At 34.5% G+C, this 15,767-nt stretch overlaps 1 protein-coding gene across 1 annotated transcript in view; it reads right to left on the reverse strand.

Annotated features, from left to right (window-relative positions):
• LOC114349996 (mucin-2-like) overlaps positions 1-15,767 on the reverse strand; it is a 43,668-nt gene that overhangs the window by 13,624 nt on the left and 14,277 nt on the right. The window contains exons 10-12 of the mRNA XM_028300611.1: positions 10,292-10,327; positions 4,802-4,873; positions 4,244-4,279 (exon numbers count right to left, since the gene is read on the reverse strand). Of these exons, the coding sequence (XP_028156412.1) occupies positions 4,244-4,279; positions 4,802-4,873; positions 10,292-10,327 (144 nt within the window). The remainder of the gene's footprint in view (positions 1-4,243; positions 4,280-4,801; positions 4,874-10,291; positions 10,328-15,767) is intronic.

A 15,767-nucleotide genomic window follows, 5' to 3' on the forward strand; every position in this document is an offset into this window, starting at 1 on the left:
TGTATGATGCGTTCTCGGTTTTTTTTATTGTTTTCGGTTGTTTTGCTGATTCGATTCGATACCAAGTATTTTTGTTTCGATACCGATTATGTATCGCAAAATTGATTCGATACAATAAATACTTGGTATCGAATCAAAAGTATCGAGTACCTACTCGTATTTATTAGTATCGGAATATCCCTACTGAGGGACAGAGCAACATATTTCTTCTCAGTGTCCACCAGTAGGGCCCAACGGGAAGATTTCAGTAGCGCTGTCCCCCACTGGTGGACATTGCAACTTTTTTTCTCGATGTCCACCAGTGGTGGACAAATAGTGGGGGACATCGGGAATAAACGGATTATACAATACAGAAGACCGAGGAGTATAATCAACCACTTTGCCTGGCGTTTGTGGATTATGAGAAAGCCTTAGATTCGGTCGAGACCTGGGCAGTGCTACAGTCTCTCCAAAGGTGCCAAATTGACTATCGATATATCGAAGTGTTGAGGGATTTGTACAAAAACGCCACAAGGTCGGTCCGCCTCCAGGATCGGGACTCGAAACCTATCCAGTTGCAGCGAGGGGTAAGACAGGGAGACGTCATATTATCTCCAAAACTGTTTACCACCGTTCTGGAAGATGTCTTCAAGCTTCTGGACTGGAACGGATTTGGCATAAATATCAACGGCGAGTACATCACCCACCTTCGATTCGCGGACGATATCGTAGCCAGAATAACATATTAAGTAGACTATAATTTATGACGATATGTGACAAACTAAATTTCACGCGGGTGAAGCCGCGGGCAAAAGCTAGTTAATATTATAAATGCGAAAGTAAATCTGTCTGTCTGTGTCGCTTTCACGTCTAAACCACTGAACCGATTTTGATGAAACAAAGACTATCTCTCCTAGTACCGGGAAAGGACATAGGATAGTTTTTATTTCGGTTTTTGAAACAGGGTCGCGCGCGATAAAGTTTTTCTGTCACAAACAATAAAACACTGGACGAATCGGGCTGAAATTTGGTATGCAGGTAGAAGTTACGAGATAGGCATCCGCTAAGAAAGGATTTTACGAAACTCCACCCCTAAGGGGGTAAAACAGGTTTTTGTAGCGGAGCGGAGACCAAAAGTGGAAATAATGAAATCTGATTGGTTATTCAACACACATCTCTGCTCTGCTCCGCTTTGATGGACACCGGGTCCTAAGCAGGCCCTTACGATAATCCAGTTGTAGATTCAACAATAGGCTAGTTTCCTAAAATATTTTTTTAATCCGTCTATTTTAGCATAAAAAACTATTGCACACGTATATTTTTAATTGTCAATCAAACAAATAATTACAAAGTTATAGTGCGTTGAAGTTCCGCGCGACGTCACAAAGTGCTGCAATTTTACGCACTCACTGACATCACGGGCCTTTTCTTTAGAACTTTGGTACGCTTTATCTCTTTACATTTTCTTTAGTTTTAAGAGGTGAAAAATAGGTGTTGAGTAGTTTTTGATAAGCTAACTGACGGAATAATCAAAACTCTTGCTTTTTACCCACAAAACATCCCTATTTCGATTTAATTTAACTCTCTTTTTTACACATTAAAACTCTATTTTTAGTTATAAAAACAATCAATCTGATGTACCGTAATGATCTAGATTAGTTTGGATTATTAGATGGTTCGGAATCACCTGGCAGGTCCCAAAAACAACTAATGAGTGATTCCGTTCCGCTCTTTAGTCTTCGGCGAGAAACGCAAACAGTTTTACGATTTGAATTTAATACCAACACTTATTTTGAGTGATTGGATATAACATAAAATTGGGAGCACTAGAAATCGATTTCACAGCCGATTTGGTTTCGTGCACGTCTTCAATTTTTTTTTCTAAATCTAATTAGAAATATACCCAAAGAAAAGTAGCAGTACTTAAGCTGAGTTGCACCACCTAACTTTGATTTTTAGTGGTCTTGTTAGGTGGTGCAACTCAGCCTAAGTGTTCAATGAGGATCANATCTTTCTTATGTCTTAAAGATTAACGTAGATACTAGTTTTATTGAATTTTCTACAACAGTACTGATCCTCATTAGGTAGTCAGTTATTTAACGAGACGTGTCAAAGGTCACATTTGTGATTAACCATTCTACTGTGCTGGTTAGTTTATCTTATTTTACCGAAGGGTTATGGAGGGTTATTTTGAAAATGATGGTGCTGTTCGCCATAAAAACATCTACACTCAACATCAAATAAACCGCACCTTCCGCGACGCGAACTTTAAAGATTTTCTTCTGACACAATCATGGTGCCCCAAGAATGTTGGTGTTATCTGAAAGCCCAATAAATATCCTTCAAGAAAAACACATTTAATTTCTAAATAAATGATTATACAGTGTGAGTCACGTTAAAGTGTACATATGAAAATAGATGAAACTAGACCTATTTTTATCCACAAAAAAGAGGCCAAAAATTTTTTGAGATTTTTTTTTAATTTTTTATAGATTTTTTTTTCTTCCAATTACTTATTGTAAAGAAAACGTAATAAATTTTAAACTAAGCGGTATATCCTGATAAAATAAAAACAGTAAGAATGCTAAATAACGGGCGATACTAAAAAAATACATAAAATAAACAAAAAAGGCCCACAAATAATAAAAAATGATACTTTTTGAAAAAAAATCTGCTTTTAAATTCGTGTTTTTTTGGTTATTTGATAAATTTCTCCAAAAATTGCCCCTATAACCGGTGGTTTTTATTACTCTGTATTATTTTCTATCGTATTACCTTCGTAAAACCAAAAATCGCATGTCTCTATCCCTATCACAACGTTTGCAATGATCGTTTGAACAAAGGCCTGCCACAACATTATTTGACGACGGTTTGTGCTGTGAAAGGGTGTCTAAATACATCAGAAAAACGAAAGAAAGTGACCAGTGTTACATTTCATAAGTAAGTACTACGATTCGACGCGTATTTTGCTTGAATTTGACTTTCAAAAATTAAATACGGGAATGATACCAGTAACAAGAAAATTGATTTCCCAATTGTTCGCCGTACAAATACACTTCCTTTTTTATGAAATCGAGACTTTTAAGTCGATTTATCTTATTGTAATTAAGTAGGTACTTTGAATTCAATAAATAAGTAAGTACATGATGCGTTTTGTTTTTGTTAATTATAAAATAATTAAAAACGTATTAAAATTTTCCCTACTTTCGGGAAAATCGCCTTGACTGTCTACACTCCCCAACAAAATTGACACTAATGACATAAGATTTTTGCCTCACTCTTGACGAAGCGTTTGTATGAAGACTATCCATCTAGGTTTTATTAATCTAAGGATAGATACCGATTAATCTCAACTTAACAGTTTTACAGCCATAAAAGTTGGCTCAAGCGTAATAGCCTATTTTTTAAAGAAGTGACTCTGGATCCTTCTAAAGACACATTTTTGGGGTAAAAACCTTTCCTTTAATGAAATGAAGCTTAGAACTAAGCTTTTAAATGGTGCCAATATTTGTGGGAAGTGGGGATGCATACGTTTGAAAGTGCTTGTTGCGGGAGGTGCGATTTATTTGATGTTGAGTGTATATTACGGTCGACATCATTTTTGTAACTTTTTAAGGTTCCGTATTTATTCCGCAGTTGAATGATATTAATGTGGCAGAGTTATGGTTTCAACATGATGGTTTTTTTCAACCAGCACGCGAATTTCAATTTATTGCGGGAAACATTTGATTCGCATAATTTCACGTAATGAACGAATTTGCCTCCACAATCGTGTGATCTCAAAACCTATGGATTATTATCTCTGTGGATATAATTGACTGTGAAGTTACACTTCTGCGCAAATAAACTGCCTACTTGAATTCGTCATTCGTCGCATTATTGCCGATGTATGGCCCCAGTTGCTCGAAAAAGTGGTTGATCCAATTTTCAACCATCGCGATTAGTTACGCTCTACATTTGAGTCAACCATGGCACCCTTAGGCCCGAAATCATTTTGAAGCATAAACGCAATAAGAATATCTTACCAATACCATGTCAAAAAAATATATTTTTACATATTTTAAAAAATATATTTTTTCATTTAAAGTTATTTACCTCTAAAAACACCTTTTAGTTTAGAATTAAATAACTTTCATTAAAAGTGTCAGATAAAATAATGTCTAACTGTAACAGCACGTATTTTGTCAAGGCTCACAATTTAAATAGTGCACTAACTAGAGACCGGCTACTAAAACTATATGTTGATGAAAAAAAAATTACTTACCGTCAAAAAGTGGCTCCGGGTTGGACATCGGTGCAACTGGACAAAGCAAAAAATAGATTAGTAGTAATCTTGTAAAATTAGCCTAGGCACAGACCGTGAAGAATCTGCCAAATCGGCGTTATGTGCGCACTTTCATACATGCCCAATTGCCCATACTGATCAACTGCCCGACTAAACTATCGGCTGACGAAAAATCGATGGTCTGCGCCTAGGCTTCAAGCTTTTGAGATTTGAGGGCATGCCTCTGAAGCTACAGAAATAGTTTATTGTCATCAACATCATCAGGTCATTAATCTGGAGATAATATTAATTTGCAGTGGACTGCAGAAGGAAAACTCGCTTTTATTTATTTTTAGATAAATGGGGGTAACTAGTAGGTATCAAACAAAAACTTTCATTGACACCCCTTCAAAATATCGCCCTACTATTCCTGGGTAAGACGGTAGTAGTTCTAATAATGCTTGGGCTACGGCAGTCATTTAAACCCAATAACACGTATGTACAATAAATACTCGTACTTTGCATAGAAACACACTATAATGTAAAAAAAAACCTCACCTGATGACCTCTGATGAAACCCAGTTGTTTGTTCTACTAAGGTGCCGGTGTGGCTATAAATTACTCCCGAGACTAAAACAAAAGATACAAAATATTAGCAACAAAGGAAACGATACCCTACACTAAGGCTGAGTTGCCAATAAAGGAAACGATACCCTGCACTAAGGCTGAGTTGCCAATAAAGGAAACGATACCCTACACTAAGGCTGAGTTGCCAACAAAGGAAACGATACCCTACACTAAGGCTGAGTTGCCAACAAAGGAAACGATACCCTACACTAAGGCTGAGTTGCCAATAAAGGAAACGATACCCTACACTAAGGCTGAGTTGCCAATAAAGGAAACGATACCCTGCACTAAGGCTGAGTTGCCAACAAAGGAAACGATACCCTTTTTGTGAATTAAATTGCTAAAATATTTTTATAGTCGTGAAAGAAAAGTGGTTCACAATGTGTTAATGTATTTGTCGAAGAGAAATACCAAGGGTTCGGACAATATTTTCATTGAATAATGTTTCCGACAAAGGTTGTCAAATTGACTGACATGTTTATCGTATAGTACAGTCTACTATGAAAATTAGCTGTAGTTTGTTTCAACTACCTATTTTAGTTTTTTGTCACTTTCTCAGTTTTGAATTTTATGGAATTGGGAAAGAAGTACCGAGTTTGAAGCGTTCATGAGCAGACATTGCAGTTGAATATTCAAGTTCTGAATTTGATTATTGATGAATAATAAAATAAATCCTACTAGCTCGATTGATGGTTTCATTTAATTTATTTAAACCAGGTTACCTTTATTAATATTTTTTCGTTAATTTATGAAAATATCAAATTAGCCCGTAATCCTGAATCCTGATACATAAATTTAGCCTATTAATTTAACACAGGTACGACTGTACTCAGTGTTGCACTATCAAATGCAATTGAAGCGCCTCTATGCCAGGGTTTTTATGTTCCTGGTCAGGCTATACTTATTATTATTCAGTGCTACTAGTCACACTTCAAACGAGAGAATTTACCTAGGTGGTAAAAATAATTAAATGAATTATAAATTATATTTTAATCCATGTCTACATTGTCAACGGGCTATGAGTTAAAGTTTGTGGGTAAGTGAATAATGTCATTCATTGATCTCAAAAACTACAAGTTCTAGGAGTCTCAAATTTCACATGGGGGTAGGGTTGCCAGGTGTCCGGCTTTAGCCGGACAAAAATTCTCTTATGGGCATTTCTACGGGGACGACCGATCGACCTACTGGGGCGAAAAAAGTACCTTGACAATTGAAGTACGGACTTGAAAAAAATCACACGTATTTATAGGACTCTTGACTTGATGGAGAGCATATTTAGAAGACCGCCAGGTTTTACATCTCGCCTTGAAAAAATCCGAAAGTTCAAAAACGGGCGAAATTTGGCCTAAAATGGAGTGTCCGGTTTCCAGAATTTACTCGTTTTTGCTTCATAACTTTTGAAATAATAACTTCCCCATTATGAAACCCACATTCACAGAACAAGGGATAGTTAATAAAGCCATATAAATGAGTTTCTTTATTGCAAGTCCTTGGGTTTTAATACAGTAACACATTTAAATTTTGTCCGACGAGTGTGCCTCAATTCCGTGATTTTTACTTTTGTGCTCCTATATCACTAACAACGCACAATACGAATACCCACGCCTGATTCCCATAAACTAGCAGTTGCACTCGAGTGGTCGAGCAGTATAAAAGAGGGATCAGTCGCTTTGAGGAGCATTTTTCAGAGGTTTGAAATCACTCAGAATTTTTGGTCACTGGTCATTTCTCAAACCGGTGTGCGACATTAATAATGTTCATGAAGTATTTAATGAGATTACTGCTNAATGCCGTAACACCTGGTGCTTTGTGGTATTTCAGCTATTTGAGTGCCATTTTAATCGTGTACAAACTGACGTCCGATATAATATCTTCGGTATAGTGTCAGGTCAATCTAGCTCTTGGGTTTTGCAATATTTGTTTTATGTTTAAGGTTAAGAATAAATAAACAAAGAGACCCTGTGTTATGTATTTATTTGTTTTATTTAAATAAAATTAAAATAATATATAAAAATTAAGAATTTATTATAGTTCCTTATTAAAAAATTAAACATATTGATTACGATTTTTGTTTTATTCCATTGGTATTTCAAACACACAAACCTAAAATGAACCATCTAACTAATAGACCAGCAATCAGATATACGTTTTAAGTACCTATTTATTATATTGATTATTGAAATACATTAGGTATTTCTTCATAATGTCATCAATTCTAAGTTTGCGGAGCGATTTTTATATTTGGAGATTCATTTCTCAATTCCGTGATTCATTTTCTCAATTCGGTGCTCTCTCAATTCGATGCTTAACATTTCTCATAAACCACTTCACAATATTTAGTGACAATGCTATTTTTACATTCAGAATGGAGTAACATTATTTTTTTTGTATTGAAACTACTTAAAAAATTAAATATAAATTTTAGCACCGAATTGAGAAAAAATACACCGTACAGTAGAAATGCCCTTATGCGGCCTGTCCGGCTTTTGTTAGGCTTTTTGAGGCTGCCGCGCCCAGTCAAAAGCACATGTTGGGCTACCGATTCGAAGATGATAGTAGATGCCTATTAGCTATGATACTGATTGGCAACCCTACATGGGGGTTTCTTTAAGAACGTAGGTGCTCACTAAGACGGAATTTCAACCCCTAAGGGGGTCGCTAGTATCATATTATTATGTGTCTCTTTGTATTCATCATTTAAAAAAGGGAGATATAAGAATAATTGGGAAATTTATTTTGTTAGATAATATCAATCCGTTAATTGATCTCATATTTACAGTAATTAATGAATAGGTTTCTGCTTTCAATGCTATCAACATAATTATTACGTTGTTGGTAGGCATAATATTAAGCATACATCAATAAAACTTGTACAATAATTATGTAAAGCTGTAGGTATTTCTACTTCAAAATAAGTTTTTACAGGAAATAATCCCCACTTTGGAAAAAAATCCGTAACTAAATAAACAATATTTTAACAAAATCATAACTATGACTTCAACGATACCTTTGCTCACAATAAGAGACTTTTAAATGTGTATCATTTAGTACCAAATAAATACTTTTTCTTTCTTTCTTTCTTTCTTTCTTTCAAAAAAATAAGTTGGTATATTGAAAAATAATGTAACAGGCTTATTGACTACTTCCTAAAGGTTCAACAAAATAAAGATGAAATAAGTTTATAATTAAGAAAAATGCAGAAAAAGAGAAAGTACCTAACTACTTTTATACATAATATATACACTCGACAGCAAATAAATCGCACCACCTGCGACGCGAACTTTAAAGATTTTCTTTTGACACAATAATGGTGCCCCAACAATATTGGTGTTATTTGAAAGCCTAATAAATATCCTTAAAGAAAAACACATTTAATTTCTTAATAAATGATTAACATATACCATAAATGTGACTTGAAAAAAGACCTCACTTTGGGCTCACCTCTGGGATCAATTAGACCAAATTTTATGGTTATAAAACCAGATAATGATCACACGTGTCCTCTTTAACAGATGGATAGCGATTAATCCCAACTTAACAGTTTTATAGTCATAAAAAATGGCAATAGCGTAACTACCTATTTTTTGAAGAAGTGACTCTGGATCCTTGTAAAGACACATTTTTGGGGTAACAACCTTTCCTTTAATAAAATGAAGTTTAGAACTAGGCTTTTAAATGGTGCCAATATTGGTGGGAAGTAGGGATGCATACGTTTGAAAATGCTTGTCGCGGGTGGTGCGATTTATTTGCTGTCGAGTGTATTTAGTTGATGAATTAGAGGTTCATATTTTAAAAGAAAATCTTTTTAAAATAGTACCTTTTACTAAATTATTTTGAAAACTCACAAGGTATAACAAGCAGGCTGATTAGTTTAAGAATTAAGTTAAAAGTTTGATTAAGTTTTATAATAAGATCATTCATAATGCATAAATTAATTAAAATTAACTTTTTGACTTCATTCACTCACCCCTAATTTTTGAATTATTACTCTCTACTAAAGAACCTATTAAACAAATTGTGGATAAATATCAGCAACGGGTTATGTTAATTTAGGTACCTATTACGTGAATAGGTCAGTAAACCACTCATCACTATTCACTGTTAAAAATACTTAAAACGTCTATTGATGTGCTGTTGTCTAGACCTATACAGGGTGTTAGGTAAATGGTATACCCATTTTAACATGGGCATATAAATGGTATGGTGAAGTCAGAAATTTGATAGCTTCATTTTAATTATTTTAATTTTCATACAAATCGGATTTTATAGAATTTATTTAGTACGAAAATTAAAATAAAATCAAATTTCTGACTTCATCATACCATTTATATGCCCATGTTAACATGGGCTAGTGTCGGCTCATATACCCTCTTACCTAACATCCTGTATTTATAACAAAAATATAAGGGTAGTAAAGAACTTATTTTAAACAATAAGGAATATGCATCGATTTTAAAAGTTAATCAATTAATTATGATTGTATAAATAAACACTTTAGTCAAATCATAGAATTTCTGAAAAACTGGTCTTGAAACCGGACAGGGAACAAAAAAATTATACTTGTTTAAAGTTTGTATGAAAATTGCTGAGCGTGACATCAAATGTCACCCGCCCGCCGATCAGAAAATGCATTGATCGCCATCGCTGCACGCCGGCTGATCGCGTGTGATCGCATTGGTTTCACTGTACCTTAACTTGTATAGGACTCTGCGTTTCATTCTAACATAACATGACCAATGACGTCATGATATCTCTAACGTCTATTTTATCTCAGGAACCTATCTTTTAAAAACTTTGTTAAGAAAAAGCACTGACTGATTTGATAATGAAGGCTACTGAAAAAACCTTGCATATTCCCTATTGGATAGTTGTCATCACTATATCTATGAATGGTGAATACTATGGTGATGTCAACCACTCAATTTTAATTTAGTAAAAAAATTATAATAAAAATAAACTTTTTTAAAAACAAGCTTTTATTCTGAATTTCGAAAGTTTGTATCGCGCATGGAATTTATTCCTCTTTTTCTCTGTTTGCGCTACAAGCTTTCGAAATTCAGAATAAAAGCTTGTTTTTAAAAAAGTTTATTTTTATTATAATTTTATTTTACACTTTTTAGTTATATCTTAATCTCAGGACCCTGGACGTTATCTAACACTAAAGTGCTCGAAAAGACAAATCCAACGAACCCAAACTCGATGAGTTTCCGCCGTTTTGTTTAGGAGTTCCTATGGCCACCTCCCGACTCCATCATCAGACCAGCTCAATGGTACCATAATATTGCATTGTCATCGGGCTTACACATGTATGCAAAATTTCAGCTCAATAAGAAACCGGGAAGTGGGTCAATTTTAAGTTGCAAGATTTGACGACAGACACCAGACATGTGAAAGTAATAAAAAGCTTGTAAAAAAACTTACCCTGTTGCACGTTTGATCCACGTTCTTCAGTATTTGCTGCGTTTGTGGATAAAATTGAAATTTTGATTAGTATTTTTATCAGTAATAAAAAGCGTTAAAAAGCGGTTACAAAAAATAAAATAAGCTCTTCAAAGTTTAAGAAAATAGGACATGCCGACACCTAACTACACATTCAAACCGCTGAGCTGGACCATCAGCAAGAATACTCATTCATTTAGCTCACTAGCAGGCATGGAATGCGCGCCACGATAAAATATAATCGCATTTCACCGTTTTTACATGATTTTGTCGTCTAAAATTATTAATATAAGGGGTTTACTCGTTTTGGAATATTACGGGACTATTCCCACCTCTTGTTCCCACCGCTGCAACTCCTGCGTAGCCAGGACCTACAGCTAGACCAACAATAAAAACCCAACCAGTGAAGGTCAAGTTTGTCCCGGGAAAAAGTTAAACTGTCATTGGACCCGCAACGAAATTTATTAGAAACTTAGCAGGAGTTCGAAGTTAAGGATCGATTTCCCAGTGCAAAGCGGATGACAGGTGGCAAACAAAAGTTTCAAGCCTTAAAAAAGACATACACCACAGACATAATTCATTTACTGTGGGGTCACGTGAGCTGTTAGCTACTTGCCAATAAAATTTAAAAGTACGGAAATTTTTCGACCTATCCAGTTGGACGTCTGCGCTAGAAAGTGTCACGTCAATTGGACTCGCCTGTTGGGCTGCAATAAGTTCGTGGTGCATTGGGGGTATTGTGAATAGCTAGGTTTCAGTCTTGTATGTACATTATGTTACAGGAAATGTATGAAATCTAGGAATTGTATAAAAATCCTAGGAAATGTATACCTACAATTCCGAAGCTACGTAGGAAATGTATAAAGTATTGATTCAGAGATTATTTAATACGCACATATCCTAGGAAATGTATGAAACGAACGCTATGTGTGAAAAAAATAAATAAAACACGTTTTAAAAGAAGAATCAGAGTTCTGTTAAGGGTCTCTAAATGTGACAATTATGTAACAATTATACATATATGCATTGAGTTATAATGTACTACGTACTAATATTACTTCAATGCATACATGTAATATCTTTACTTGTTAATAATTCAAGGATCAGAGATTTTATATAGCCTCTCATTCAGACAATCAAGTAACAGTCATAATGTTTTTAAATTATAATACGTATCTCCATACTTCTTAGGAAATAAAGTTTTATGTCCACGCGTATTTATTGAAATCTTAAATAATATTACATTTCCGATTTCCGTTTAGGAAATGAATTAATTTCCTAGGAAATGTGTCAAATATAATGTACATCACACATTTCCGGATGATTTTAGGAATTATTTACAATTCCTAGGAATTGTATACAATGATGGATTTCATACATTTCCTGTAACACATATAACATCAGTTTTAGCAACTGATAGATATAGTCAGATGGGTTCATAATTGAAAATAGCAGCTCACGATAAAAAGGACAAATATGGATGTGGGAAAAATATCGAAAGCGGCACAGCGTCCTGCGACAGGGCTACAGGAAAAAAACTAAATAGAATATTAATACCGAACCTACCTACATTCAAAGATACAGCAAAAAAAAAACGAAATCGCAAACAATTTTAAAAAATCCACTTAGCATTATCGAAATTTATTCAGTTAATATTTATAGATAGTAGTACGAGATGATCCCCTTAAGCGGGAATCGCTGTAAACGCATATTTTTCAAGGTAAACCAAAAATAAAGACAATTACTACTAGTATATTTATCTATCCAACTTTCTTTATACTCAAAACCAGAAATTAATTGTTTCATTAAAATATTTAATTTTTTGCAAGTGATCATCTTGTCCACCCCTGTGGGTGAGATGATTCCCCTGGTAGGGGTAAGATGATCACGCGACCATTACGATTTGACTGAGGCGGGGAGTTGTCCAGAGCTATGTTTTTACCAGTGAAAGAAACTAAAATGGTGTTAATGGTATCAGCACAATAGCAAAGGATCATCTTACCCCAGGGGATCAACTCGTACTACTTTCCCCTACCATGTGAGGGCTACTTGACAATATAATATAACTTTCAGCGTCAAAGCTAATTTTAATAGCATAAGCATGAGTGAAATTCATGCAATAAAGTATGAAAACAATTTTAATTGGGTTGATAAAAAATGCACGATTTATCAAGTCATTTATTGACTGATGTGAGTAACATATTATGATATATTAATGACGCATATTATATCGGTCAAACTTAATACTAAAGCGTATTCAAGCTTTCTGTCTAGTGATTCTTAAAATATAGATAAATGTAAATTAGAAAGTGCATGAGAAGTATTTTTTTTTCTATTTCGGCGACTGTGGCGCCGTCGGTATCAGTTTTGTTGGGGGCAGCTGTCGTGGTAGTGATCTTGGGTGTAATGACGGCCAATCCGGCGGCTGCATGATGGATCAGAAGCCAATGGTGAATGTTAATGATGACAAGCACACAGCACAGATAAAATGACATGATTACGCCATATGGACCCTTCCAAATAAAGGCTTATTCCCACGACAATACAGGGTGTCCCAGAAAGGGTGAATCAAACTGCTAGGGGAGGTAGCTCTACTAATGTACTATCCCTAAAAAATATGAAAAAAAAATATTAGTTTGGATTTTTTTTGAAGAAAGTGCTCTAAGCTCGAAATGTAGTCATTATTTTCAAAAGTTTGTTTACAGATAAACGAAGCGATCATGTACAATTAAATTAGTAAGAAAAAAGTACAAATAAACTCCAAACGCAGCAATTATAGCCAGATACTTAGCAAAGCTGATTTATTTTCACGTTTTCAACAAAAATGTTTTTGTGTCCTTACGCGCTTTTTTTTCCATATTTTTTAGGGATAGTACATTAGTGGAGCTACCTTCCCTAGCAGTTTGATTCACCCATTCTGGGACACCCTGTATAAACACACACGTCAAGAGTACTTATTTAAAATTCAAATTACAAATTCGAACGGATCGGTTTTTTGCGGGACGTTGATATTAAAACACGTATACCTAACTACTAAACTGGATCCTGCAAAAATAATTCCTGCAAAAAACGAGATATTTCCATGGGAACAAGCGCAAAGACGTTAGTCGTTCGTCGTATTTGAAAGAGCCCTAAGAGTACATGATAGTGAATTACAGCATAATTTAAGCCTTGGATACATAAGGGACAAATGGAGCCTGTTGCGGATCATGTGATTAAAAAAGGCGTGTAAAGTTATAATATAATTATATTTAGAAGACGCAACGCCAACAAAAGTAAGCACTAACAATAGAAATCGCAGGCACGATCAAAGGCCAATGACAGGTCGCGCGATCTGCACGCGTTGGCGTGGTTGAAGCTTAACGCGATGACGACCACAGCAAACTATGCATACGAGCACATTCTTTACTCATATGATACGAGTAGAATCGACGCCGCGATGTTCGATCGTTTCAGTCACACTTTCAGTCGAAAGTCGTGCGGTGCGTTATAATAACAGCTGGTTTATTGACGTTTAATTCATTATTATGAAAGAACAATGACAGAAAAATTTAATTATTTCTTCTATTATTTTTAAAATTACAATTCAAAATTCTGGCCTGCTTTTTCAGCGTTTGATAAATCAGATAGGGTGGTTCTCCGTTCTACTGTAGTGGATAGAAACGACTAAAATGATGATAGTCATGAATCCATTCATCCACACAAGTAGGTACATTCCCTTATATCCGAGGCTATAAACCATGTTGTAAATAGATCGGAGAAAAGTCTTTTCGTCTTTTAATGTATAAAGTGAATTAGAATCGTTATGATCGTAAGTTTTTTCCTGATTTCGATATTATGTAAATTAATTTGACACTGACTTACGTATGCGAGTAAAAATAGAAAAAATCTGTACCTTACTTTCCTTTATTTTCAATTCTCTTTCCTTATTTTCGACATTAAAACATGTAGTACGAAACAGTACATGTAGTACGAAGACAGTTTGTGCTTTTAAGTTCGTAGTTCGTCTTCGTTAGCCAGTTTTTTTTACCAAAACTTTGAAATTTTAAAATAATTATCATTTAAGAGCTCGCTGAAAGGACTGAATTAACTATAGGTATCCTAAATGATTACACGGTTCAATAGATATTAGGAGAACTTTTTTGTTATTGAAGAATATGTCATTACATTTATTCCATACTGTATATGTATAGCACGAAAAAGCTTTTCTACGACCTCACAATATTTTTTTTATTCTCATATTTTCATTCGCCCGATTTCAGGCCAATGGTCTTAAGCCTTCGTGATCATGAAAATGATTTTTGTAAAATTGAAAAGCGCAAATGGAATAAAAAGAGTAGGTACATTATACCGTCTTAGGCCCGGTTTTTTGATTCGTAGTTAAATTAACCAATGGTCAAATTTGACAGATGTCAAATGACAAGTGGTTAAATATCAGAAAATAATGTTTTTCGAACAATGGTTAGCTTGACTTTTAGTACATTTTTTAACTATTAGTTAACATTTTGTTAATATTTAACCATTAGTAACAAAATTTAACTATTTGTTATTTTAACTATGAATCAAAAAACTGGGCCTTAGATAGGAGAATATGGAAAACAAGTGTGACCTGAAATTGGGTTAAGTTAACAGAAATTTTGCATGATAGAGTTAGACCATTATTCTAAAACGGCGCTCTATTGAGTCAGTGATTGTCTAGCTAGATCTAAGAAAAAAATAACTACTGTAAAATGTTAACTTCAATTGTAAATTAAAAACCTTGTACATAAATAAACGACTATAAAGTATGGAGACTACAAGTTTCCTCGTAGACATTAGCGAGAAACTACCACCACTTGCTCTAAAAAAATACATTATTGATTTAATATTCAAGAAATTGTTTTGTTTGAAACCGAACTCCGGCAATTTCAGCCGGAGATTTAAAAAAAGAAAAAAAAGCTAGATCTAGAACCCGTAGTAAAAGCTTTGCTTAGTTTGGGACTAGACGTGAATAGGCTAGTTGCCTAAAAAATTTTTTTAGTCCGTAATGTTTAATATCAAAAAATATTGGACATGTATATTTTTATTTGTCAATCTAACAAATAATTACATACTTATGGTGCGTTGAAGTTGCGCACGACGTCACAACGTGCGGCATTTTTAAGCAAGCGTTGACGTCACGGGCCTCTTCTTATGAACTTTGGGGCGCTTTATCTCTTTAAATTTTCATTAGTTTGAAAAAGTGAAAAATACGTGTAGAGTATTTTTTTATAAGTTAACTGACGGACTAATTAAAACTCTTGCTTTTTGACCCAGGCAACATCCCCATTGTAAAATGTCAAATGTGCAGTATAAAATGTCCAAGGATATTAATATACAGTGTGTTTGGGATAGGGCTAGCAATAATTTAAGGCGATGTTATTGTGTCAATTTTATAGACAAAAATGCCCCCTTATGTGCCCCTCCTCTTGGAATGGGG

Source organism: Ostrinia furnacalis, unplaced genomic scaffold, assembly GCF_004193835.3.
Source record: "Ostrinia furnacalis isolate ACB-3 unplaced genomic scaffold, ASM419383v2 OfSCF0768, whole genome shotgun sequence".
Taxonomy (NCBI): Eukaryota; Metazoa; Arthropoda; class Insecta; order Lepidoptera; family Crambidae; genus Ostrinia; species Ostrinia furnacalis.